A 26,694-nucleotide genomic window follows, 5' to 3' on the forward strand; every position below is an offset into this window, starting at 1 on the left:
AATGTCAAGGAAATGCCATGGCGATAGAGTCACAGACGTATGAAGGGACCTTAAACGTGATTCTATTTCAAGGTTTGCCTTGCCTGTTGCGTAACATGTACCACTTACCATAGATGCGGTGTCGAGTGTACGAACAGCTTAACAGCATCTTCAATAGCTAGAGTGCTCCAAACATGGCTCCCTTTCCGAACATTAAAGTCATTTTTGCTACTCTGCCTCGCGAGGTCCGTGACAAGATTTTCGAACTTATGCTCACCAACTCCAAGACCATCAGCACCACGGAATGCGCTGCAGTGTATGGCCAGTCAGAGGATCTGGGGTCATTGAGAGCAATTGTTAGAGCCTGCCAAACATCACCGCAATTTGCAAGAGAGGCTTTCCAGGCATTCTTACGGATCAATACCTGCAGAATGGTGGTCCAGAATGGCCTTGGTTTCCTGAATCGCCCGGTTTACTATGTCAAGGGTCAAGTTTTCCAAAAGGTAGGCACACTCTGGAGTTGTTCTTCGCCATTTGGCAGCAGATCTTCATCTGCAAGACATAGTCCGGAGACTAACTCCTGCTTCTACTGCTAAGACCTCTTTCCATGATCCAGGTTTCTTGCCTTGAATAAGCAATGCTGACCCCGTTATGTGCGTAGATGATGTTTCTCGTCAATAGGATTGAGATCAAACTCGTCATTCATGAACAGACTGGGACGCGATACGGGCTCCCTGGTTGCTTTCGCGACCTTCTGGCCTGTCCTGTTCTATGCCACGTTACCTTCAAGGTTGGACTACTCAGGGTTGGACTCTATTACGATACCGATGCTGAATGGAGCTATATGTCGGAGGATAGAGTTCTTGATAAGAAAAATTCAGATGGGCTGGACGAAATACTCACACTTACCTCGGGAATGTATCGGCAGCTCAAAGAGAAGATTGGGGAGGAGCTAAAGTTCGAGACCAACTACCTGCGCGTTGGAGAAAAAATCAAGGCTTGGGAAGAGCGCATAGGCAAAGCTGCAGTCGAGCAAACATGAGTCGTGGTGTTGGAAAGGGAAGATCTACCGGAACACGAGAGTCTTGTCAAAGGCTAGCAGCTACTGTTTGTCATGACTAAGGGCAATCATGTCGCCTAGATCGGTCAAGTCTCGACACTTGGTCCAGTCAAATGCAAGAATGACAGGAGTGACTTTCCAGAAAATTCGAGGTCCTTGATGTGGGGTCGCGTCTGGTAAATGTACCAAACATGAACTGCAGCACATGCCCCAGAGTCGACAAAGAAGTAGTCGCTTATGAGCAAAACTGTTCATGGCCCGGACATTGAATCGTCCACCTCCGCAGTAGCCACTGCTGATGATGACAGTATACATATTAGACACTATGGTTGTGTAACCTACACCACATCAACATTACCACCTCATAGTACCATCGATGCAATTCGTATTCTCATTCTTTCAAATCGCTTGCATCGAAACAAGGTCCCGAGATCGAAGGCGCCGTCTCATTGAGGGTACGTACGAGTACCTCTCAGCACACTCCCGTAGTAAGTGGTCCCAACGCTTTTGATACCCAATTTCAAAACCATCGCTTCGACTCTCGATAGTATTCAGTCATGACTTCGAGCCTAGCGCCGCCCTCAAAATCGAGCATTTCCCAATCCAAGAACGAACGACCTTCGCTTCCTGGCCACTTGAACTCCGTGTCGATATGGATTTATAGTCATCGCTGAGGAGGAGTTAGTCGCTACTACCGAGCGCGCAACAAACTACGGCAATTGCAAAGGAGTTGAAGCTATCAATTCTCCATGCGAGCACCTAAATCACGCATATCGCACGCCAAAGTTGGATCACCTTTCAGATCATGCCAAGTTCTACCTGAGTTCGTCAACCGCAAACCTCACCGCCTTAGAGAACGAAAGATCCTTCGATGTCAACGCATGGGTCCGGTGCATGAAGTTTACCATTCACGAGACGTTCTTACTCTGCCCAGAAGTGCGGGACAGGCTAGTTAACGAGCTGCGGCAGTTGCTGCTATGCCCTCGTCTGCATACGGTGAGTATTCGGATCGAATGCTTCCCATTGAAAAACGAGGAGGAGTTACATGATATCCTGCGGGCAGTTGCAGAGGTGTACGCTCAGTTATGGGGGAAGATAAGTGGCAGGTTCAAGTTTGAGACCGACGGGAGGGAGAATTGGGGCAACGAGAGAGGGCAGCCGTTTTCACCTTGGGTTCCGAGTCCTGTAAATGTGCCACGGGAGCAGCGTCCTCCAACTCGATGAGGCATGTCCGAAAGCATGATACCGCAGGTAGCTCATTAGTCTATTCTGGCCATCCTCTTAATCGAGCATGATCACGAGAAGCTACCAATTTTAATTATACAAGTTCCCTTTCATGAAGAGATTGTATGAGATATTGAATATTAGTGCACTCACAAAGTGAATCCGCAGGACTGATGTAAAGTAAAGAAAGTCTCACGTAAAGTGAAGAAAGTCTCACGTCGCAAAAGCTAGGATACTTTTAAACCTTAGCCTATGCTAAGAAAAATACCAGTAGCGGGATTATCCGATAACCGCCGAGCCGAGACAACATTTTAGCTTCAAAAATCGCGTCTTTCAAGAACGCGACTTTTTTATATCCTTTCTTACTATTCCATCAAATATAGTTCCAATATAGCTAAAATTACTACCCTACCTTAGTCTAATAAGAATAAACTATATAAGACTTAGAAACGTTAAAAAAAAGAGGCTATAATCGAGGTAAGAAAGGAAAAACTTAAATAATATAATATTCTTCTTCGACGTATATCTATATTATCTAAATATTAATTATTATAAATCGAGTATTATATATCCGTTAGTTACTTTTTAAATAACTTTATAATTCTTTTATATCTAGTATTTAGTCTTATATAGACTACTACTATCTAGAATATACTTTATAAAAATATAAATTTATATACTTCTCGACAGAGTTCTCTAGATCCTTACTAAAAATCTACTCGTATTTTAAAGTTAAAAATCTTTATCGCTATTATAATCTATATGAAAATCTATCGCTTTTCTACTATTTATAATTATTAAAGAATTAATAATATTACTTCGATATCTTTAATTCTTATTAGCGAAATAATATAAAACCGCTATATACTTCTTCGAAGAATAATTTATTATTTAAATTTTAATAAAGAGAATTCTTTTATTATTAAAAAGGATAGATATTAAAAGTCTATATAATATAAGAAAATACTTTTATTTACCGATAAGATATAAAGTAATTAAAAGAAATTACGTACTCTAAGTAGTTATTATATAATTAATAAATATATAATTAAGAAGATAGAGCGTATTTATTATTCTATTATAGCTCTAAATAAACTAATTAAGTAAAAATATAAGATTTTTATAATTAATAATAAGAGCTATCTTTATAACTATATATAATATTCATCTAAATAAAATCTTAAAGATAGATTTAAAGTTAAAGGTCTCGGAGATATAAGCGCTATAGTTTTTAAATTAGCTATTAATATATTACTCTCTAACTTTATTCTCTTTATAAATAATTATTTTATCGAATTAAAGCTTACTAGTAAGTTAAAGATCTTAAAAATTACTATATATAAGACTATAAAGCTAAATTAGATAAATCTTCTAGAATTACTTATAAAGATGAAATAGCGATTTACTAAGAATATTCTATACGATATTCTTACTATAGTAATTTAGAATAATATTCTTATAATAGTCTAATAGAATAACAACCTTATTTTAACCCTTATTACTATCTACGATATCAGAGAGATTAATAATATTATTATTAAAAAGAGAAAGCGTTCTAATAGAATAAGTACTAATAATTATATTATCTTATCTAATTTTAAAGAGAATAAGAATAATATCTAGTAAAAGAATTTCGATATTTCGAAGATCTTTTTCTATTATAATAAATATATAAGGGAGATTAATTGATTTAATATATTAATAACTATATATTCTTTTTATAAAGCTTATAATCGAATATAAATATTCTAATTTTACTAAAAATTAAATAAAAGTTTTTCAAATACTTTTAAACTCTATAAATCTATAGAAATATTTCGTTAGAAGTATTAGATATTTCTTAAATAGATAATAATAGAATTACTTAAGGAAGATAGAGAAGATAAGCGATCTTAGTAACCTTTTACTCTACTTTCTACTCTATTAAAATCAATATAAAATAATTATAAATAATAAGACTTAAAGACTATTTAATAATATTTTATATATTATTTAAATCGTTAAAAGAAAGAATTTTAAAGATTTAGTAAAGAAATAAGTAGTAATAATAAGAGAGTACGAAAGATTAGAGAGAGATACGCTATCTATAAAATCTCTTTATATAAGAAAGAGACTTATATAGAACGATTTCACTATAGAAAGAATTAAATAAAGTCTATATAATAGATTACGATCATTTAATATGAATTATATAGTAGTTTTACAGTGGTAATATAGATAATAATACTAGAATTCTTAAATGTTATCTTCCGACGGTTATCGAATAAGATCGCGTTAGATTTATATAGGGGTTATATTAAAATAAAGCGCGACCTCGTAGTAACCTCGCTATCACTATTATATCGTCGCTAGATCTCGCTATTATCGATAAAGCTATTTATATAATAAAGGCTCTCCGCTTTCCCGAGATATATAAGACGAAAAGAAGACTCACCGCTATTAAAGCTGGGGATTTCTATAGAAAAGAGAATTTTATCGATAATATTACCTATAATCTAATTTAATTCTTCTCTCTACTTCGCCTCGCTAGCGCCTATAATCGAGCTAATACTATATCTATCGTCGATAAGCTTCTTTAAGATTTTTTAAACTTCTTATTAATAAATAGGACTCGATTATTTAGCGTAATATCGCTACTTATTAGACGAAAATACGCTCTCTTATATTATTCTCTTAATTTATTATATTCGCCTTTAAATTATAGAATTTAATCTTAATCTTATCGAGTACTTTATAAATATTTAATATATACTTATTAAAATTGTTAGATTTTATACTCTAAACTCGTTAATTAGAATAAGACTTCTTTTACTCGACTTTAATATTATTAATATATAGAAAAGAATAAGATAGAGTTAAGCTTAAAAATCTTAAATTTATATATAGAGTTAATTATAAATTCGAGTTCGCTATACTCTTTAATTAGATCGACTAAGTTAGTTTAATAGCTCTCTTATATCTCTCTTATTAAAAATTTATATATAGAAGTTTTATACTTTAAAGTACTTAGCTTACGATATATATAGTTACTTTATAATTTCTTAAATTATAAAGCTCGCTTTACGCTTTCTAACGCTATAAAAATTATAAAGTTTAATCTATTATTAATAAATTAAATAGATATTTAAATATAATAATTATAGTAGTTATATTAGACGTATTCGAAATCGAATAATAATTCTTTCATCTATTTATATAATTATTCTTCTTTTATTATTCTATTAATTCTATTAATTTTATTAACGTCTTCGATATCCCTCGTTTAAAGATTACTTAACGTTTTAAATATATAGATCTCTTTTATTCGTCTCTTAAAGTCTCTACTAACGCTCTTAAATTACTTTTTAGCGAATTCGTTACTACTAATAATCGAGGCCGTAAGCGAGTTTAATAGCTATTTACTACTACTTATAAACGCGTTAAAAGACTCTTAAAAAGAGCTTAAACGAATATATTCTCTTCTATATACTTCTTCTAAGCTAGCGATAATATCTTTTAATTCAGCGATACTATCTCTTAAGACGCATTTTTCTTCTCTACTTATTCTTTATTATTCTATTTTAAAGTCTCTTAACGCGTATTAGATTCTAAATATCGTTAAAAAGAAGCTTCTAAAAATATAATAATTATATTAGATACGTTCGAGATCGAATAATAATCCTTTTATCTATTTATATAATTATTCTTCTTTTATTATTCTATTAATTCTATCAATTCCATTAATATAAATATATTTACCCTCGATATCCTCGCACTTAGTTAAATAAGAGGAGAATCTATAATAGACGAATACGGAGAATACTACGGAGAATATTGCGGAGATAGTCATCAGCAGCAGTATATACAAGAAGGATATGCGTAATACAATAGGTCTACTCTTTACGATCTTATATCAATCCACTCAATTAGTATAAGGGAAGTCAATATAGCAGGCGAATGCGGAGAATACTGCGGAGAAACCAAGCGGCAACAAGGCCCCCAGCACCAAGAACACGGCTCAGCTCTCCAAGATCCCACGTTATATGCTCTTCACGGTTTCATATCAAATCATTACTCAGTAAGCGGAGAACACCACTGCAACTTAACCTATCATCTCTACTATATTTAATATGATATATTACTATAATAACGTTATAAGAAGAGAATTTACTACGACGATCATAGCTAATTAAACCTCTATAGAAGAAATATCGAACGATATATATTTAAACGAATTAAAACTATTCGATATCTTACTCTAATAGCTATTTTATTATTCGAAAGATTTTACTACGATAGAAGATAATATGAAATTTATACCACTAATTAGCATATTATCTCTATTTCTTTTCGATATTTTAATACTTCTTATTATAAGAATATAATCTTTCTCTATTTTTTATAGATAATTATTACGAATTAATTCTTTATACTCGATATATCTTTCTAATTAAATCTTAGCGCGCCTCTCTTCGTATATATATATCTATATATTATATAGATTAAATTAATCTTATAGTAATAAAAGTAGATTAAAAACGTATAGTAAGTAATTAGAGTTCGATTTAACTTAGAACTAGAGCTAAAATTCGATTTAACTTAGAAAAATTTAACTCTATAAATTTAATTTATAGGCCTTTACTTATAATAATATATTAGAGTAAGATATTTATCTTTAATAGCCTTTAAAGTAGTTAGATTATTAATTTATTTTATATCTTTTAAAATAGCGTAAACTAAGTAAACTTTAATACTCTTAGCGATTACTTTATTAGCGATATTTATTATAAAGAAATTAACTTTATATTAATTAATATAATCTTATTTATAATTATACTCTTAGTAAGCGTATTTTTTATTAAGATAAGAAGAGATTTTAATAGATAAAAGAATATTATAATTAAACGAATTATAGATCTTAATTATCTTTAATTTTATTTTATAGAGATCGATGTAATATAACTACTTATTTCGCTAATTATATATCTTATTAATAATCTCGCTTTTATATAAATAATACTATTAATAGAATAATCGAGTATCTTAGATAGTTAGCGATTTATCGAGTTTATTATATATTTAGAAATTATTAATTAGAGGTTAATACGCGTTAAATTACTCGAGTATTTATTTAATAACTATTTTTAGCGTAAAAATAGTCTTATAAGTTATCGAAGTATTTATAGATAACTTTAATATTATTAATATAATCTTCGAGAGTATTATAGATACGAGTTTATTATATTTAATTTTCTTTTATAACTCTTTCTACTTATTAAGACTAATAGAGATCTTTTATTTAATAGAGAAGTAATAAAAGATAGAAAGAGTATTAAATAATGACGACGGCGATCTAAACGCGTTAGAGTACGTACCGCGACTTCACTTAGCATTACTAAAATCACTCTTATCCTTCTCCTATAGTAAGGCTATATCATCTTTTAAGAGAACCTCTAATAGAGCCCGATCAATACCTTTAGAGTTACTACTATACCAATTCAGCTTCTTCTAAATATTCTCGAAGCCCTCGTATTACGGAGATTAGCGAATAACGCGTTTTTAAGAGATTATAGTAGGCGAGGCGGAGTAGTAAGCGAGGCGGAGTTATAGATAGCTTCAAAAAAATTAATAAATAACAGCGAGGTATAGAATAATAGGTAAGGAGGGCTGTTAAATTACTATGGGAGGGCTTTACTAATCCGGCCGGTCGGCCTAATCGTTCTCCGGTAATATTACCGTGGGGGTGGGCTGAGGTTTAAAAGCTACCAAAAGGCAGATCTCACTTCACAACAGAACATCACAACTCAAAGCCTTTCGATCGGAAAATCCAGCACCACCAAACGCACAGGAATGATGATCCATGAAACCATGTCTTCACTATGGGTATCACTCTAGGGTAAGTTTCCATCAGTGTTGAATGCCGTACCTGCAAATGACTAGATCGCACAGTCCCCCAAACCCAACCTTACGAGCATGGAGTCAGCCGTCACCGCAGAACCCAAGTGGAGCCGGCCAAGCCTCACCACCTTGCCGCGGGAAATTCGAAACCAGATCTATCGCCATCTCGTCGTCAGCTCTAAACCAATCAAAGTCTGCTACGATTACGATTCCTTATGGCTGTATCTGAAAGCCGGGAGGCAAAACAGAGACGTCAGCACTGAGTTCCTTTGCCATGCGGTAGAGGGTTCCGAAATTGCAGTTGAGGTCTACGAGGAGTTCTTTCGCAACAACACCTTCGACTGCGGCAGCTGTGAGAACTTACGACGATTTTTGACCACTACCACCACCCGCTTCAACTTTCATAACAACTTGTTTCCTGATACGTCGAACCACGGGTACCTGAAGTTTGAAAAAAACCGTGGATACGCAAGGTGCAAGTTTCAATCTTCTCCAACGTCCTCGAGCGCAAGCTTTCCGGACATCTGACACATCTTTTGGGGTGCTCCCATCTGCAACAGGTCGAAATCATAGTCTTCGGGCTTACCAGCCGAAGCCATGAGATTAATCCTGTCGATCGGACTATTGAAGCAATTGCGAGACTGTGCAAGAGCATCCGCGGTAAGATCGGGGGTGGACTCATAGTCAAGGTACAAAAAGATTGGGGCGAGGCTCCATCGACATCGTCGATAGGTCATGCCATGATCAGCAACCCCGAATTAGAGAGTGTGAGCTGGATGTGGGAGGAGCCTAGCGAGGAGGCCAGAGGAAGATTCAGGAAGGGGCTTGGGACACATAAAGAGAAGATTCAAATGCTTATGTCCGCAGGATGGGCAGAGAAGAAGGGGAAAGTAGGAGCATGGGCAAAACATTGGCGCGAAGACCACAATGAACAGCAGCAGTTGAAGGAGTCCCAACTCAGAATGCTGCAGGAGGAAACTTGAAGGCATCTCACGCGCGGCATGTCTTTTGAGCACCACAGCTAGGATTGAGCTTGCTATCAATAGCCAACGGGTCCGTGATTGATTGGCGAACTAAGGATCCGCTGCTTCTGATGGACTGTCTCCGTATGGTGGATGTCAAGGCTTCGAGACTTCGTGTCCTGACGACCCGGTTGCATATACAGGTCGGACCGAATCAATAAATGCATATTAAGTACAATCATTCAATCATGCTCTTCATGGACCAATGCGCACGTATTGGATGAATGGGCGCGAGTCCAAGTCTTCGTGCTCGTGAAGGTTGCCCGAGCTTCTCCGTACAGTATCATTTGCCACAGCCTTCCTCATTCGGGTCCACGATGCCGTGACTCCAAGTTCGACCATGCATTGTCGAAATAGTGTGGAACATTAATGCCAGTTGAAGCGTCATGGGGGAGCAGCGAGGGAGCCGCCCTGGCACGCAGCATGAAAATGCAAGCCCCAATGGCATACGCTCGCCATTTCCTCGAGAAAAGCTAATTTAATTGGCGACAGACGAATGCTTTCTATGGCTTTACCCAGAATTGCCATTGCACATCTGATATCAGACATGATGTCAGTGATGGAGGTTCAAAATGAGCAATCTCTGCGCGATCTGTCGATATTCCCATGGTATAAGCGATTCGCAAGCTTCCAGCAGCTCAATTTCTGGCTTCCAGATCCTACTAGTCATTCGATTTTTCCACAGTCATTGTCCCTTTTCAAACACTAAACATGCAGCTCAGACTCATCCTCGCACTTTCCGTGCCAATACTCAGCTAAGATCACAGCAAGATCATTCAATGCCAGCGTGAGCCATTGAACTCACATCCCATCTATTTTTGTTGTAAAGCTTTGATCGTGATAGTAAAGGTGTTTTAATCACGTTGGAGTTCTGCGGACTGCAAACCCAGCGCGCGGGGGCGCCAAGAGCGTCTAACTCGTATTTACCCCAGAATGACAGGGGTAATCACGAACTAAACAGTGACAGGGGAAGAGACCTCTAGAACAGTATTAACGGCTTTCAAAGCTACCTAGACTGCGGCCATACACCCAAATCGTGAACATGGAGACCCAGTCTTCCCCATCCACCCTCGTTGTCGATCGTACAACCGTGCTCTCTCTCTTCGCAGCCCTCTCTGTCCTCATCACAGCATACGCTGCTTCTCTCCGCGTCCTCCACGCTTCTACAACTACCAAGCTCCGCATCCTCTTCATCTGGCATCTCTTCGACTCCCTGATCCACTTCACCTTCGAGGGTTCCTTCCTTTACAATTGCTTCTTCACCTACACATCAGTCACACATTCAAGCGACTACCCGCATCCTGCGAGCTTGACGTCTCCAGGCGTGTACTTCTTGGGTTACCCGGATCGGCTGTATGGGAGTAAATACGGCACAAGCCCGACGGCAAAGCTGTGGCAAGAATATGCGAAGGCAGATGAGAGATGGGGCGGAGCAGATCTGACGGTCATCAGCCTCGAGCTGTTGACTGTGTTCGCTGCAGGGCCATTAGCTGCGTACATTTGCGAGCTCATAAGACGGAGAGACAGTGGCGGGAAGTTGTGGTTCTGGGCGAGCGTGCTGGCTACTGGAGAGCTCTATGGTGGTAAGTGTTCAACTTTGCAGCAGGTTACGGAGAGCATTAGCTGATGAGTTTAGGCTTCATGACTTTCGCACCAGAGTGGCTAAGTGGTAACCCCAATCTGGATACCAGTAACTTCATGTATCTCTGGGTATACCTGGTCTTCTTCAATATGCTCTGGGTGTGGTTTCCCTTCTGGGTCTTGTACGAGGCATACAACAACATCAGTTTGGCGTTTGCTAGAGCCAGTGGTGCGACTGGGATTGAGACTAAGAAGACTGCATAGCTGTCTGGTACAGAGCATAGCCATACATAATGACTCGGTCAAAGAGTCACGACAACAGGCCGAATGAGGGCACGCCGATAAGCCAGCCCCATTAGTTCTAAGAGATGCATCTCGTCTACAACGGAATAACGTACAAGTGCCCTTTTTCAGGATTGCATCTCGTCCGTGATCGCCAACAGTGGCGAAGGCAGACCAAAGCTTGCCTCACCCGTCTACCTTACTTTACCCTTTTCGTGCGGCAAGTCGCCTGAGAAATATCACGCATTAGCTACACCTAAGCGCTACTCAACTGCCGCATCGTGGCGACTACTTCAAAGGTCTAAAATGGCAGTTGGACGATACTCCTTGGTGGTAGCCAGGCATTGGACATTGCCATGTTCATGGGCCCCGTCGGAACCCGCGAATGTTGCATCCACGGGCAATGAAGATTCATGAAGCTCAACATCGCGAACAAAGTTCGAGCAAGTAGAGCGTGGGCTCGAGACGGCGACGGATATTGCGAGCGACCTACCTTATCCATAAAGTATCACCCATGCAGCTACAAGTCCAGCTCGCACTCCTCCAAACGACGCTTTCCATAGAAAATTCATTACTATCCTACTCTGATCATGAATCAGAACGCTCGGTTAAGCAACAATTCGACGCGGGTGCAAGAAGCCTCTCAGATTCATGATCAAGTTTTCACTGAGCGACGTGCGGGCTTGAATTCCGGTGCTGCTGCAACTGTTTACCAATGCGCCTGCGGAAGCTTTCAGGCTCTGAAGTGCCAATGTCGAAAGTTGCGAATAGCAGGTTGCATTTATCTAATTAGATGCGTTGTTGGACTGTTGCACAGCCATTGGTGTGCCGATAGACATTGATTGCCTCCAAGCCAGATAGAAGTCTGGAATGTGATCGTCTCAACAATTGTTCCAAGCAGGCCTGATAATACCAAGGCGTTCATGACGCGGGCAATCTTGCATCTTGGCAGCGAACTTGGACTCCAGATAGGTTATCCAGCGCTTATGCCCAACCTTGTAGCAATATTTCAACCCAGCGGCAGCATATGAAGACGGTTCGACAAGAAAGTATGTCAAATTCCCAGGGATGTACTGCATCCTCTTGTATGGCGAAGTCGGCATACACTAGGACAGCTTCAGGGATTTTGGAGTGTCTCACAGACTCTGCATCGAAGGGGATGATCCATGGAAGCCTACATCCGACACGTCTCGAGTTGTCGACAAAGGGGTTTCGAAATTTCTCTTGCTGCAGGCTAATCCAGATCTCGAAACTGCCACACACGGTGCGTAGATTTGGTGACAGACCCGCGAAATTCCATACGCTTATGACGAGGTCCTGAGCAGATGACCTTCATGATCCACCGTTGTTGACAGAGGACAAATTGCGTAGACCGTGTTCTAGCTGAAAACCCTGACGACAAATGTATTTTGGGCCCTAAGAATTACCAAGACCGATCTCTCCTTGGAGCATACAATCAGTGTTTTTTTCTTTTTCTTCTCGCCGGCTTCCAGTTCCCATGTAGTGTACGTTTTCACCTATTTATGGGGTCAGTAGGACCGTGAACAGATAAGCTTGCAACTACTTGCCTTCTTGAGATCAGAGTCTTCCCCATTGCTGGATTCGACGAGTTCGTATCCCTCCGCATTTGATAGATAACCCCTAAAGACCTCAGCATGATTACATCGATACCCAGCTTTTACCACACGACACCCTTGAAAAACTAGAAAGGAAGGCTACCAAACACCAAGACGTGGTGTTTAGCAATCTGAGAACGGAGTACTTCTCGGTCCGAGACAACACGGCGCAGAGTATTGTCAACGTTCCAACGGGAGCCTAGCAATTACTTGTACACATTGGATAGACTCCTGTGTGTTCGTGTGAGGGCTACTATGTCTGCGGTTGAAAGTTTGGTGGACACGAGCTTGAGGAGCTGTACGACGAACAAAGTCGGGAGAACATAGTGAAAGATCAGGGAAGAGTTTTTGTGAGCCCGAGGCCTTCAAGACTGCTTGTTGCATCGAATGTAGCAAGATTGTGATCTGGCATCATGAGACTCTGCCTTAAGCAACTGATGAAAGTGTATTAACGACGAAAGGTGATCAAGCAAGGAAGGTCTGATTATGCTATGTCCGTATGCAATTAGCCATTTCTGGAGCCTTCTATGCATGTGCTTTATGCTGTTTGTACGGTTTAAGAAGGATGGATGCATGGATCAGATTCTCCAACAAAAAATGAAGCGAAAACCTCGAACACATGTCGTAGAAGGCAGAAAGGCAAGGGAAGAGGCACCAGTAGGACACTTTATTGGGATAAACACAGAATGATCCCGGGAGTACTCGTCACTCTCTTCTTTGACGACTGCGGAAAATCGCTTTTTCCGAATTTATAGGTCCATTATCTTGGATTGGCGATGCAGCACCTGCGAGAGCCCCGAAATCGGCCTCTGATGGCAGGACACGCAGGAGGCGTGAAGGCAATGAAAGTGGCATCAGAGTAGATCCTGCGCAACCTCGATCCGTTGCCGGGCAAGGAAGAAGATCTCGATAATGTCATAAGGTCAATTATCAAGAGGCGACGTGATCCGCTTTCGAGAAGCGTCTGTCAAGCATTCATTCATCCTCCTCTCCACGCTTGCTATGCATTAGTCCAAGGAAAACCCAGAATTAATTTTTTATGACTCTACCTCGAGGCACCAGTGACACAGCGGCGCTTCCTTGGAATCGATTTCTGATACACCTATCAACGCTGACATGCAGGGTCTGTCATTGAGAAATGATTTTCTGCAAGGTACTAGTACGCGTCAAAACAAATGACGGATTTACGCGTTTTTTCGCGATTTCCCCCACCATCATTTTTACAACCTACCACAAAATGGAGCCTTACATACCAAATAAGCATCTTACAACCCCACAACGTAAATATATCATTGATTGCCATAATATGAAGGGTCAGACTATTCCATAGATCAAACGAGATACCAACATTCCCACACCCACAATTAAAAAAACCAAAAAAATAGAAAAAAACCCTTAAAAAAAAAACCCAACAAAAAAAAAAAAAAAAAAAAAAAAAAACCACAACAACAAAAAAAAATAAAAAAAAAAAAAAAAATATAAAAAAAAAAAAAAAAAAAAAAAATAAAAAAAAAAAAAAAAAAAAAAAAAAATTTTTTATAAAATAAAAAATAAAAAAACCACCAAAAAAAAACCCCACATTATTTTGTATACCTTAAACCTCTCATATTATAAATCAATAGACGGAAAAGGCTTAAGTGGATAAGGGAATATCTATACTAGACGATAGAAGACTAAATACGTATAATATTTACGAATAAGAGCTCGTTTAAGATCGAAAAGCGTAATCGCATATTTATAACTCGACGGTTCGGTGAACGTTACTATCTAGATTACTATCAGAACTTCAAGTATTTAGAACGTCAATCTCTTATAGTTTAAGGCGAATTCTGTGATAATTAGATAAGCGAATTATACGAGCTTCTAGGAAGTATTAAGTCTATAAAACGCGGTCTTAATAAGAGTAGTCTGAAGAAGTCTATTACCAGCATAGATTATATTAATTAAATCCTTAAGCCTCACATACTACCCTGATATCGCGAACTTAAGAAAATAAAATATCGGCCGATATTTATGCAAGACGGCGTAGAAATTTATAGTTCTAAAGAGACGTTATTATGATTAAGATAATATAATATTAAGACGCTAATATGACCTCTATCAAATTCTAATTTAAATTTCGATAAGTATATATAAAAGTGTTATAAATAGAAAATTCAAGCGTATAAAAGAATAATTATTATATTAAAAGATATATGACTAGCAGCGATCTTTGAGTGGAATTAATTAATAGAAAGAGAGGCCTTTATTAAGTAGATATATAGTATACTAGAAAGATATCGAGATATCATTAAGAATAGAAGTTTTTCGACGAAGTGATAATTCTACGGGCGTAATTTTTTAGGGTAAGACAGCTATATATATAGCTTTAATTTTGATTACTTTAGAAGGCGATAGCTATATAATTTATGGAGTGATATTAAAGAAGGAGAGTGAAATAAATAGCCGCAAAATAGCGCCTCGCTTAAATCCGTCACTTGTTTTGATCACTTCGAGTACACGGCCGGCAAAGCTGGATCTAAGACTCATCAGCCTCGACACCACGGAAAGCGTTCATTGGCTCGTTTGTCACACTTCCACGGATGTACTTCATTGACAGAACCTTGACACGAGGACACTGCTCGATCCTTTGGCGCACCCAAGACAACCCCTTTTTCAAAACACTCTCACGCTACCGGATTGACTCTTTTTCACAGATGAAGCGCTCACTGTTGATCTGCTCACAATCGCCTCCACTGCGGAAGTGATGATCCTTGTAGCCAACGTCGACGTGGCTACCTTTCAGTAGCCCACCTACCAGACGAGGAATCTCGGCTATTCTGGCAAGAATTTACCCTGTCTCTATCCCTGAGCCTCCTGGATCTGACTGACGGCGTACAGTTTGTTGGTATAGACGGTCTGACTCGTCATAGCCACTCCCCCACATGATTTTGAATTCAAGTCCCATGCCTCTGTCGTTTTCTCACTGTGACTTTGAAAAGCTAAAAGCAAACGTGCCTGGAGTTGGTAGACTTTATACTAGTGACCACTGGTTTGGCGGCGGGGTGGCTTGGTGGGGTGTTCGTTCCCCCCGTACCTTAATTCAGCGGGGTCATTTATGAGTTGCAAAACCAACGAGATTGCTTGGCAAAATTGATTGCGCGCCATCTCTATTTTTTTGGTAGCCAGCCTCATCAAAATTTGATGAGAACCTACTCAAATCACTGTAATCATCAACCACCACCCCTCAATCTATATTTGAAGCTCTAGTATAGCCCAAAATCGATTTTCTTGGTGTTGCTATGCCTCGATCCACCTTCAACTCTCGCCAGACGGCTTCCACTAGCCAGCCACCTCCATGCAACGCGGAGTTCCTCACTTTGTGGGCCTATTCGTTGACTCTTCTTACGAGTTGTTCTAGCTTTACTTAGGGCCCTCGAAATGGTCGACTTATGGACCGCGATATCCTACTCCTCTTTCAGAAAACGTGCTAATTCCTTCTGATAGAGCCACGGTTTCTGACGCTGGTACTTAAGTAGGGCCTCCAGAGTAGCCGGTGAGAGGCTACGAGGTCGCCTAGGTATATATAGATTACGAGGAATCACTGTGTCGCCGTAGATCTCAATATTGCGCTCTTATTGGTACCCCGTTGCGTGACTTGAACGGGCGTCTTTAGCTACTGCATCAGGTCGTCAATAAGACTTAAGGGCCCCTTCTGCAACCACATATTTTGGAAATAACCCCTACATATTTCCACTAAATAACGCCACCACTTGGCTAATGAAAACAAGGCTTGAAAATAACGCTTAGGATATTTCCAAAACAAGTAGAATATGTGTACGGTTCCGTTCTGTAACCCTGTTTCTGAGGCTGAGTTAGAAATCAGAATCGTCGTAAAAATTATCTTCTCCGTAAAAAACCATTGAATTCCTACCATTCCATATCGCTATAGCCGAGATACCTGCTGCTACTGCTGCATAGGCTTTAATTATCATTGATACTCCTATTACTCCCATTATTGCCCTAAATAAGCCTACTTTATATCTATCGATACCGGTGTCTTATTGTCTATGATTTGGAGCTAGACTATGAAGGTAACATTTCGAAATGGTATAACAATATCGTCTTAGCAAGAGAGTAGACACCGGCTTTAAATCTGAAGTATGGATAAAAAAAAGAGAATAATATATGTATATCGGTTATAGATGTCCACTATTCTTGGCGTTCTTAGCCTTATTTTGGCTGAAAACAATTCTCGAGGGTTGTTTTCAGATATTTCCAAGCCTGTTTTCGCTTAATAAGCGGAAATATGTGGAAATATGGTTACAGAACGATACCCTGTATATATTTGACGCTAAGCTGAAAATTAGTGGAAATATCTAGGGGTTATTTCCAAAATATGTGGTTGCAGAAGGGGCCCTAAGGAGTAGTCTGGCTCGCTGGTGAATGTGTATTTCTTTGGGTGGCATCGCGTATCAGCGGAGGGAGGGAGGGAGGGAGGGTAGTCAAAAACACCAAAAAAAGAGTGTATACTCACTAGTATATGCCTCAAAATTATCCGATTGGGAAGTAAGACGAACTGAGAGGTAGAGACTGGTGTAATTGTTGAGAAGTACGATCTCTACAAATTTTGGTGGGGCTGGCTATCAAAAAAATAGAGATGGCGCGCAATCAATTTTGCCAAGCAATCTCGTTGGTTTTTAAACCCTAAATTTGGGGGGAAGAAGCCCCCCCCCCATCTAACCTTATTTCCATCAGCGCCCTCGGCCCGAAGACTGCAGTCTACACCACAGCAGCATTACTGAGTACAGACTATACGAGCAGTAGCCTTTCGTTCTTCCTGCTACCTTAGTGCTTGTCTTCACCAAACATCTTACGTACAGCTCGACTGCCCTTGCACACCTTCCTTACCGGGATGGTCAAGACTACTCCAGCCCCTTTGTCACTGTGGTCATTAATTCCGCGTTATTTTGAAGGCTAAAGTCGATTATTATTGACTGTCGAAAGGCAAACTCAAACAGCCTTCTTGATGATTGCGTGGCAGGCTTTGCTGTCACAGCCTGCATGTGCCAGGTCAGTTGATGAACGTGTCGCTTCCAATGTCCAGTCCCCTGAACATCTTGATAGCCCTGCCAGTTCCTGACACGCGCATCATCGGGGTTGCACATATTCCATGTACCCCACATTAAAGCCTCAAAGCTCGGACAGGGATTCAACTGCGGGGACCAACGCCTCAACCGCAGAGGCTTCGGTTATACCCCCGGACTAACATACCTATCCATCCTCAGCTCTCATTCCAACCCCATCTTCATCGGCTATTTACAAGAACTGGCAAGCGCTGGGGCCCAAGCATTAGACTTGGTCCGAATGCAGGGCCATGCACCTAGTTGAAGCGACCACGGATTGTGTCATCTTGCGTCTCAGCCTGGCCGAAAATACCGATGAACAAGCGGTGTTGGGTTCTGTGGCGTCCCAAATCCCGGCACCGCGTCTTCTTACAGACATCGAACATCGGCGGTTAAGCCTGTTGCGAGAGCTAGCTCAGCTGAGTCTTAAGTTGAATGTTCATTCTCAAAGTGCCCTTTGGCGATCGTGCGGGAGGGTGAGCAGAAAGTCTGGAAACACCGATGTTTAGAGGAGGAATCGGACGACTAGCTTTCCAACGGCGTTGCTGAAGGACGGAAGTGAAAGAAGAGCAAGATTGCTGCAAGATGACCGGCCCCAAGAGCCCGCATGATCTTCAAACTGGAGGAGGACCCATGTAGTATGCACGAGGTGCGCTACTATATTTAGCGTGGGACCTGCAGGGTCGATCGACGGTTGGATTGGGTTCTCTGGACGACCTGGGTCTCGCCTACGGTATGCAGGACGCTACTGCGGTGCTTCGCGATTGAGGTCAGCGATCTCTACCAAGCAAAGTCGAGAAACCACCACGTTTACCGTATTGTTGCAACTGTCGCAAGCGCGATGAGATCATGCAAGCACAAGATGAAGGCGAGCGGATAGCTGTTACATCATTCCAACCTTGGCCATCATAAGTGAGCTTTATAACGAAGCTCAACAATTCGAGCGCAAGCTGCACTCTCCGCAATCCCCTCAGCGGAGAGAAAGTTCACTTGACAGACAATGCTCTCATCGTCATGGTTCTGAGCCTTGGAGCCTGATGACTGATGTCACCGACGCTTAACATGCTAGACGATCTAATGCCGAACGCCTGTGAGCAAACCTCTATAAGAATCTGCAAGTTGCCACCTACTTTTTCAATTCAAACAGTATCCTCACATCCATTCCGACTCCGCTTCCAATACACATATCAAAAGTCACTGTAAAGCCGCAAAAAGCCAACACATCACCCCTCAACCATCACAATGCACTGCTCCACCATCATCGCCACGGCCCTCTTCGGCGCCTCAATCACCATGGCTTTCCCAGCCTTCAAGCGCGCAGTCCTCTGCCCTGGCATCGAAGACACCCCCCAATGCTGTGCAGTCAACGCCCTCGGCGTCGCTGACCTCAACTGTGCTCCCCGTATGTCCCGTTCACCTTCCTACTCACCCCTATCTGTCCCCAATCCTATTCATATCTTTCACTTGTCCCCGAGAAGACGGTAGCTAATTCGCGTTCCGATCGACAGCCCCGATGGTCCCTGGAAACGTCACGTCTTTCATAGCCATGTGCGCGTCTATCGGACAGGAGGCTCAGTGCTGTGCTCTCCCCGTTGTAAGTCTTCCTTGTTGGAGTATGCTGGTAATTTTGTGATTTGGGCTAATCGGTTCGACGCAGTTGGGCCAAGCTTTGCTTTGCGAGAGCCCTCCTTGAGTGGGATGGTTATAGACCTGTTAGGTAGGGCGAATTTGGCTTTCTTGGAATGGTCGAGCTGGTTGTAAAAAAATAGAAAAGAGGGAACTGTGCGTGGAACTGCGTGATGTAATTAGTCGAATTAGCATCATAGTATCAAACATTCCACCAAACACAAATCCCCTCACTCATTCTTTCCATGAAAGCCCCTCCCTCTCAAGTCCCCATCATCACATCAACACGAATCCTTCAAAAGCTCGCGTGCTAGTCTCCACGGAAAGAAAACCCAAAACTCACGCATACAAAAACTCGCACGGCACGGTTACTATACCTAGCTGCGTAAGGGCCTGAATTCCATCATTACCTTATGATCCATCCTCCCTCAGCCGAGCGCAGAAGCGAACGCCGTCTTTGCCGTTGCCCGGAAGGAAACACCTACAGTGAGTGAGTGAGTGAGTGAGTGAGTGAGTGAGTGAGTGAGTGAGTGAGTGAGTGAGTGGGAGTGAGTGAGTGAGTGAGAGTGAGACCACCACTACAACTAAAAATCGTAAAATCCTTTTCGATGCAGACTTTAAACACGCGTGTCCCATTGAACAACGACATCCTCTTCCCAACCCACTCGATTACTTTTCCCCGAGGGAGCACCAACCCTCGAGGTGATCCGACTGAGATCGCCCGTCCCCATTATGCGTGCCCCGGGGTCCCTTTTGAACCTTTTTGTGTTTTACCATGAATGAGAGGGTTTGGCAAGTCAGGGGTCTAGTGTTATATTGCACGGCCGCTTCTTCGGAGGATTTCCTCCGTTGAGGGGAGTGGTTGGTTGCTAGCGTGCAGACGACTACATGAAGGATGACATAAGGGGGTATTCTAAGTCCGTGCACGGCGGTACAAAAAATGCGATATGCTGCCCTCCTTTCAGCTAGTGAACCGAGAGACTTGTACCATAGCCCAACTCCAGCGTTTCTTCTTGTGTCTCAGCGCCCACCCGAAATTCTGCTTTCCACCACAGGACGGCGCCGTGAGCCTTCGTGCTGTAACGCAGGGTCCCGGGGTGGTGTCCAGCTCGTGGACGCTAGGCAGCAACCTTCCTTACCATGATGGTCTTTGTACGGTCCGGCGTGATGGAACTGCCCCTGACAGCGTTCGGATAGCGGGCCTTGATGCCATCCGGCATCTTGATGTCGTAATCCAGAATGATGCGGGCGCAGATCATCTTTATCTGATCTCTTTCGCCGCAAAGAAGCGACCCGGGCACGCATGTCTTCCGTAACCGAATCCCATGTTCTCCTTCGTCACCGAGATGAACTGGTACAACTCCTTGCTGCATAGTTGATAAGATCTTGTGACTGGCCTGCCCGAAGGCGAGCGAAGCGGTAGGGATCGTAGCTGGATGGGTCCGAGTATAGCTTGGGGTCCTGCAGGGTGGGAAGCGCAGGAACGGCGACCGAGGTACCGGCTGGGATTTCGGTGCCGTCTGAGAAGCGTACCGGCTTCAGGACGCACCGCTGCATGCGTACGATGTTGCTGGGGTTCTGCCGTTGAGACTCGCGCATCACCGAGTCGAGGAGCTTCATCTGGTAGAGTGCTTGCGTTGTCATGACGCCACCGTTGGTTGCCTGGACCGACCTGACCTCCGCGCGCAGCTCGGGGATGACTTCGGGGCAATATCCAATAAGGTCGTATATACTATGACGGGTTTCGGCGTCAGTACACCAAATCTGTCGCCTTCAGGGCAGGGGCTTACATTTGAGTTGCTGTCATGGTCGTAGTGTGAATAGCCGCCATGCCCAAGATAAGCTGGGTCTCAGCCAATTCCTCATCAGTCCGTACGTTGAACTGGTCAGACTTGTCCAGGAGCCATTGTAGCATGTCTTTCGGTGGCTCTTCGCCTTTGGCTCGAAGTGCTCTCCTTTCCCGGAGTATTGGTACTAGGAACTCGTGCACACGTCGCCGATGCTCGTTGACTGTTTTGAGTTGAGGGATCCAGTACTTGGCGGCAAAGCGCAAAGATTTTGGCCAGCGCTTAAGAGCAGCGATAGCAGTGAACAGATCGACGGTAAAGTCGATACTGGCGTGGAGGTACTCTTCCCGCCGGCACAAATCAGGGCCGAGGAAGACATGTCCCGAAACGATGGCCACAATCTTGAGCAGCTTTTGGGAGATGTTGATTTCCGTCCAGTCTTCGCAGAGCCCAACTTCATCAGATACTGTCCGCGACACCTCGAGGGCTAGCGATGCATTTATTTGCGAGAGGTTGTGGGTAAGATCCGACTTGACGACGTGGACCATTAATGGATTATCCGGAGTGATGCCGAGCAATTTTGTTTCGAAGGTCTGCGAGCCACAAAGGCCAATTCAGAGAACTCGGAAAGCAAACGAATGAGGATGATAGGCTGACCATTTCGTTGGCTGCATTGCTACTAACAACATCCTCTGGTAGTTCGCGAAGTTCCTCGGCGTAACGAAGAGGAAGCACTAGCACCTCGCCTGTGAGATGTAAGTACGGGACCAACATGTAGGAAAGGTCATCATATTACCTACCATCTGTTGAAGTGACACGCCACACAGAGTCTTTGAACTGAGAATGATCAGCAAGATGGATATATGATGCTCGACATTGAACGGCACCTTCAGGTATCCTTCGAGAAATAGTTCCAAGGCATGGTTGACAAAGTACCTGCGTCTCTTCGAGAAACCCCCCACATTCTGTCCGATCAATGGAAACCTCGAAACATCCTTAACGGCGGAACGCGAGTGGAGATAGAGTACCGTGGCAAGGACGAGGAGCACACTGATCGCCTTGTAGACTGCTGGGCCATCTTGATAAAGGTTTTCGAGTAGAGCTTGATGAGCCATGGCGGTGGTTAGGTCTTCTTGCTTCCATCTTCTTCAGATCTTTGACTCAGTCACGTGGTTAGGTTGGGGTGGGCTCATCAAAGTTGCTCCCCAGAAGGATCGCCGGAGGCATGGCTAAGGTAGGTTAGGGTTAGTGATTAAGGTAGGTAGGTGTTAGGGTTAGACGGGACTTGTGTGGTAGAAAGGGTGTGGGAGCCAAGTGTGAGTAAAGTAGGGTATAGGAGCTGAGTTAGGTATGGGCATGGGGCGGTAAGTTAGTGGTTACCTTGGAAAAGTACTTAGGACTCGAGCACAATGCAGAGGACTGCCCCGAGAGTCAACTCAGTCCAGAACCCCCACCACCCCGCATCGGACCCCGGGTAAAACTGCCCACATAGGAACCTACTTTACCCCGAGTAAACGTGCGGCAGACCACCACTATCTTTGCTCGACTGGGGTCAAACAACGCAGCGTCGACGATTGTCATGCATCGAAGATTGGCCCTTGGCATTATGGGCAAAGGTGAAAATTCTTGTTCGTGAGATCTTCCATCTTGAGATACCAACGAAGGATAGAAGATCTCACGAAGCAAGGTCACATCTGATACGACCGACAGCCTCTGACCATCTTCCCTCGCGTCCTCCGGTCAATCAGAGAAGATGCCATTCCACCTCCCTCTCAGCCCGCTCGACAGACGAAACCAGCCCCCGGTGTACTACCTTCAAGTGCAAGATGCCCTGATCCTGATCAGTTCCTTCCTCTGGACCGTCGCATACGCCCTCTATGTCCGCCAAGCGTTCCGCGACAAGTCCTACGGCATGCCACTTCTTTGCTTGTACCGACCCCCCTCCTCGAACCCCGCGGCGTATCGTCAGCGAAGCTGACCCATGGTGGTTTTACAGGTGGGCGAACATAGCGTGGGAGTTTCTGTTCGGCGTCGTGGCTCCGACCTCGGCCGCTCAGACGATCGCTTTCGTTCCGTGGCTGCTCATCGATGTCGCAATCGTCTACACGACGTGGCGGTTCGGCCCCGATCAGTGGAAGCGGTCGCCGCTGGTGGCGAACAATATGGGCTGGATTGTGACGTCTGGTACCATCTTGATGACGGGGTTGTTTTGGTCCTTCATCAAGACCGTTGGCGTCGAAGCTGCGTCCTTTTATATCGGTTATGGGGACCAGCTCCTGATAAGCATCACTTCGGTGGCGCAGTTGATGTCAAGGAATAATACCTCCGGTCATTCCTTGGGTATCTGGTACGTGATTTCCTTCATTCTTCCCCGATTGATGAGTACTGAAGTGGGACAACATAGGTTTTATCGGGCGAGTGGGACTTGCTTGACCATTCTGCTGTTTGCCTGGCGGTATTGGCATTACGCCGATAGCTATCCGAGAGTGGCACAACCTACAACATTGTTCCTCTTCGTGGGCTCAGAGGTGGTGGATTCGATCTATCCGATGGTCTACGTCTTTCTGGAAAAGAAGGCGAAAAAGAAAGGGACGTAGCACAGCTCGAAGATCACATCACATGGGACACAAGATGGCCCGGTACGGACGTCAAGCTTGCCTTTTGATCTGACAAGCATCAACGTCATAGGATAACGATGAAAGGAGAGCGGGTGAAGTGAATCGCTGATCCTTTCAGGCCACATAGAGCAAATCAAGGTCTGCTGCGTAGGCTTAATCTCCGACACGCTAATTCCATAGTCTATATGTAATTCCCTGAATGACCAGATCACACAATTCCATCTCGTCCTGATAGAATCTAGAATGTCAGGACTTCTACCAGTGTTCATGGCAGGTTTCTCAACTCGCTGCGACCATTGAGCTGCTTGCAATTCCATGCGGGAACACATATCATGCTCAATTCTATGCTTCTATAATGCTTTACCCACTTTGCTCAAACCAGCATTTATGATGCTCTCCTACTTGTATTTTAACGCGACTGGAAGAGATTAAGCCCAATCAAATCTCGAATTGTGTCCACATGCTAAATGGACAAAGAGAAGTCTCCCAAGCCTCTTACACAATCTTCCACATACAAAATCAGGTGTAACTCCCTCCAGTATAACTAACAGCTATTCCGTGGCACTTGAAGAGCCCGTGAAAGAAAGACTCCTCTAATACTGAGTATTCTTGATGTCATCCGCGAGCTTCTCGGCAAGTACGTCTGGTTTTTCGTCAGTCTTAAACAGTCACTGGGCATGATATGTGCGGAACGTCTACTTACACACTTGGATCTGTGGGGCTGGCCCTACAACGGAATAATGGGTCAGTCAGTGATTTCAAGTAAGCCACAAATCGGCCGGGCTGAAATGACCGAAACTCACCTGGCGGTAAAAACGGGAATGCGGAGCAGTCTATTACTCTCACTGACCAGCTGTCAGTCATTTGTTGATTTAAGCACAAGCTAAAGAAGCTCACGATTCTTGACGCCATGGACCTTGCCATGGCTATCCACGACGGCATTAGGATCGGACGCATTTCCCATTTTGTTGGTCGCGAACGCGTGGTACAATGGGTTAAGCGCCTCCTTCAAATACGCTAAGATCTGCTCGTCAGTATCCACGCTCGGACCGGGAATGATTTCTTGGCCAATCAAGACCGGGGCCATGGCTTTGGATGCCAGCGCCTGGCGTGCGCGCTTGAACGCTGCGATCATAACATCGACATCAGACTGCTCCGTGAACAGGTTGGGATTTATCAGTGGCGCGTCGCTCATATTTGGTGATGCTATTGACACGTTGCCCCTGGACTGAGGTGCGGTCAGTGTCGCCAGCAAGGTGGCGTAATCAGCACCCGGCACAGACTCAGCTGCCTCAGAGACGCCGTTTGGATATATCCCATACACCACCTCTGGCCAGTCTGCGGGCAACGTCGACAGAACTGCAGTGAGTACGTCAGCAAGAATTTTGGGCAGTTGTTTGTGTGTGTTTTTTTTGTGCGTGTAGGTAAATGGGGCCTCATCACCTACATTCCACGGTCTCTGCGGAAAAGTTGGCCCGCAACGCTTGGGGTATTTTTTCCATTCCCAAGTAATCACCTCCCGCACTAGCCAGCGGTCCCGTGGCGTGGGTGTTGAACTGATTGACGGCTTGTGCCAAGTAAGTCGCATTCTCATCCGCAGATGAAGTCAACACGTTGACCCGGTAAGAAATGGGCACAGTGATATGGTCGTTCATGCCTTGGCCTACGCCGGGTCGGTTTGCCACAACGCTGATGTTGTACTTCTGTAACAGAGCTGCTGGTCCTACTCCGGACACCTGCAACAGCTGCGGTGACTGGAAGACGCCGGCCGAGACAATAACCTCCTTGTTGGCGGTGATGGAGCATGTTGAACCTGCTGCTGTTACCTGAACACCGGTGGCTACTGCACCCCGATTGAAAAGGATGCGCTGAGCAAAAGTGCCATTGAAGATTGCTAGATTTGGCCGGCTGAGGAAAGGGCGCAGGTATGCGGTCTCCGAATCGGAGCGGAAGCCGTCGGATTGTGTTATGGTATTCAGCTGCCAGGATTGTCCTATGAGGTTGCCATTGATGAATGCGTTCACCTTCGGGATGCCGATGGCTGTCAGCCCCTTTGCGACCCAGGTGCTCCAGGGTTGGGCGTAGGACGCATAAGTGACGCCAAGCCGTCCTCCAGTTACCGTGTCAGCCGGGTTGTACTGAGCAGTCGCATTGGCCCCTCTCGCCTTTTCATTTGGAGGAGTGAAGTTCATCGTCTTTCTGTAATACTGCAACATCTCGTCGTATGTGTACGACTGGTCGCCAACCACGTCCGCCCACCGCTGATGGGCGCCCTTGGATGTCTGAGAGTATGCCATGTAGTTTATAGTGCTGCAACCGCCCAGCTAGATGAAAATTAATTGAAAGTCTCCACAGGAGGAGGGGCGTGAGCACGCCAGCATAAACGCACAGCTTTTGCTCGATAATAAGGGAAAACATTATTATCCAGCCCCTGCACATTGTCCAGTTAGTCCAAATTCCCTTGTCACGGTGACGGAGAAAGGGCACAAGGAAGGACCGACAATTTGCGGAGTAGTTGTGAAGCCCCATTCAATTGCAGCTCCATCTGGACCATCGAAGGAGCCTGCGTACTCTGGAACTTGAGTCCGGTTTCCCACGACGTCTTCGGGAAAGGTGCCAGCCTCAATAACAGCAACTGTGACGCCAGACTGCTCGGTGAGTCGATTTGCCAACACTAGACCAGCAGTACCCCCCCCAACAATCACATAATCGAACTTCTGACCGAGGTTTTGGTGCGGGCAAGAAGTAAGAGAAGTAGCAGAAGCTGACATAGAATTGCAGTAAAAAAGAAGCCCGATTGCGAAGAGCGACGAACTCAGGCGAAAAGTGTACATGATCGCTGCGGTGCTTGAAATCTAGATTAAACGAAAGACAAGAAGTGAGGTTTTCAGTTCTAGGGCTCCAGATTTGCCCTGTT

General features: G+C 43.5%; 9 protein-coding genes across 9 annotated transcripts; 7 read left to right on the forward strand and 2 right to left on the reverse strand.

The window, feature by feature from the left end:
* Positions 1 to 173: 173 nt before the first annotated feature.
* Positions 174 to 1,021, forward strand: HO173_007796 (uncharacterized protein; the record flags this gene model as incomplete). Its single annotated transcript, XM_037309696.1, has 2 exons — positions 174 to 482; positions 641 to 1,021. 2 exons carry the CDS (start codon positions 174 to 176, stop codon positions 1,019 to 1,021), a joined length of 690 nt encoding a protein of 229 aa, XP_037163373.1.
* A 394-nt stretch (positions 1,022 to 1,415) lies between these two features.
* Positions 1,416 to 2,263, forward strand: HO173_007797 (uncharacterized protein; the record flags this gene model as incomplete). Its single annotated transcript, XM_037309697.1, has 2 exons — positions 1,416 to 1,527; positions 1,725 to 2,263. 2 exons carry the CDS (start codon positions 1,416 to 1,418, stop codon positions 2,261 to 2,263), a joined length of 651 nt encoding a protein of 216 aa, XP_037163374.1.
* Positions 2,264 to 8,215: 5,952 nt separating this feature from the next.
* HO173_007798 (uncharacterized protein) lies at positions 8,216 to 8,668 on the forward strand (the record flags this gene model as incomplete). Its single annotated transcript, XM_037309698.1, has 1 exon — positions 8,216 to 8,668. The coding sequence occupies one exon, from the start codon at positions 8,216 to 8,218 to the stop codon at positions 8,666 to 8,668; it is 453 nt and encodes a 150-aa protein (XP_037163375.1).
* A 212-nt stretch (positions 8,669 to 8,880) lies between these two features.
* Positions 8,881 to 9,123, forward strand: HO173_007799 (uncharacterized protein; the record flags this gene model as incomplete). The annotated part of the gene is made up of 1 exon (XM_037309699.1): positions 8,881 to 9,123. One exon carries the CDS (start codon positions 8,881 to 8,883, stop codon positions 9,121 to 9,123), a length of 243 nt encoding a protein of 80 aa, XP_037163376.1.
* A 1,081-nt stretch (positions 9,124 to 10,204) lies between these two features.
* HO173_007800 (uncharacterized protein) lies at positions 10,205 to 11,007 on the forward strand (the record flags this gene model as incomplete). The annotated part of the gene is made up of 2 exons (XM_037309700.1): positions 10,205 to 10,745; positions 10,799 to 11,007. 2 exons carry the CDS (start codon positions 10,205 to 10,207, stop codon positions 11,005 to 11,007), a joined length of 750 nt encoding a protein of 249 aa, XP_037163377.1.
* Positions 11,008 to 18,988: 7,981 nt separating this feature from the next.
* On the forward strand, positions 18,989 to 19,439 carry HO173_007801 (uncharacterized protein; the record flags this gene model as incomplete). The annotated part of the gene is made up of 3 exons (XM_037309701.1): positions 18,989 to 19,148; positions 19,255 to 19,340; positions 19,404 to 19,439. The coding sequence occupies 3 exons, from the start codon at positions 18,989 to 18,991 to the stop codon at positions 19,437 to 19,439; spliced, it is 282 nt and encodes a 93-aa protein (XP_037163378.1).
* A 1,271-nt stretch (positions 19,440 to 20,710) lies between these two features.
* Positions 20,711 to 22,274, reverse strand: HO173_007802 (uncharacterized protein; the record flags this gene model as incomplete). The annotated part of the gene is made up of 5 exons (XM_037309702.1): positions 20,711 to 21,104; positions 21,163 to 21,752; positions 21,817 to 21,905; positions 21,960 to 21,996; positions 22,047 to 22,274. 5 exons carry the CDS (start codon positions 22,272 to 22,274, stop codon positions 20,711 to 20,713), a joined length of 1,338 nt encoding a protein of 445 aa, XP_037163379.1.
* Positions 22,275 to 22,912: 638 nt separating this feature from the next.
* On the forward strand, positions 22,913 to 23,756 carry HO173_007803 (uncharacterized protein; the record flags this gene model as incomplete). Its single annotated transcript, XM_037309703.1, has 3 exons — positions 22,913 to 23,088; positions 23,156 to 23,506; positions 23,564 to 23,756. 3 exons carry the CDS (start codon positions 22,913 to 22,915, stop codon positions 23,754 to 23,756), a joined length of 720 nt encoding a protein of 239 aa, XP_037163380.1.
* A 614-nt stretch (positions 23,757 to 24,370) lies between these two features.
* Positions 24,371 to 26,611, reverse strand: HO173_007804 (uncharacterized protein; the record flags this gene model as incomplete). Its single annotated transcript, XM_037309704.1, has 7 exons — positions 24,371 to 24,420; positions 24,481 to 24,504; positions 24,581 to 24,622; positions 24,675 to 25,136; positions 25,225 to 26,101; positions 26,167 to 26,208; positions 26,279 to 26,611. The coding sequence occupies 7 exons, from the start codon at positions 26,609 to 26,611 to the stop codon at positions 24,371 to 24,373; spliced, it is 1,830 nt and encodes a 609-aa protein (XP_037163381.1).
* Positions 26,612 to 26,694: the final 83 nt, after the last annotated feature.

Source organism: Letharia columbiana (assembly GCF_014066305.1).
Source record: "Letharia columbiana isolate WasteWater2 chromosome Unknown Sc0000026_s0, whole genome shotgun sequence".
Classification (NCBI taxonomy): Eukaryota; Fungi; Ascomycota; class Lecanoromycetes; order Lecanorales; family Parmeliaceae; genus Letharia; species Letharia columbiana.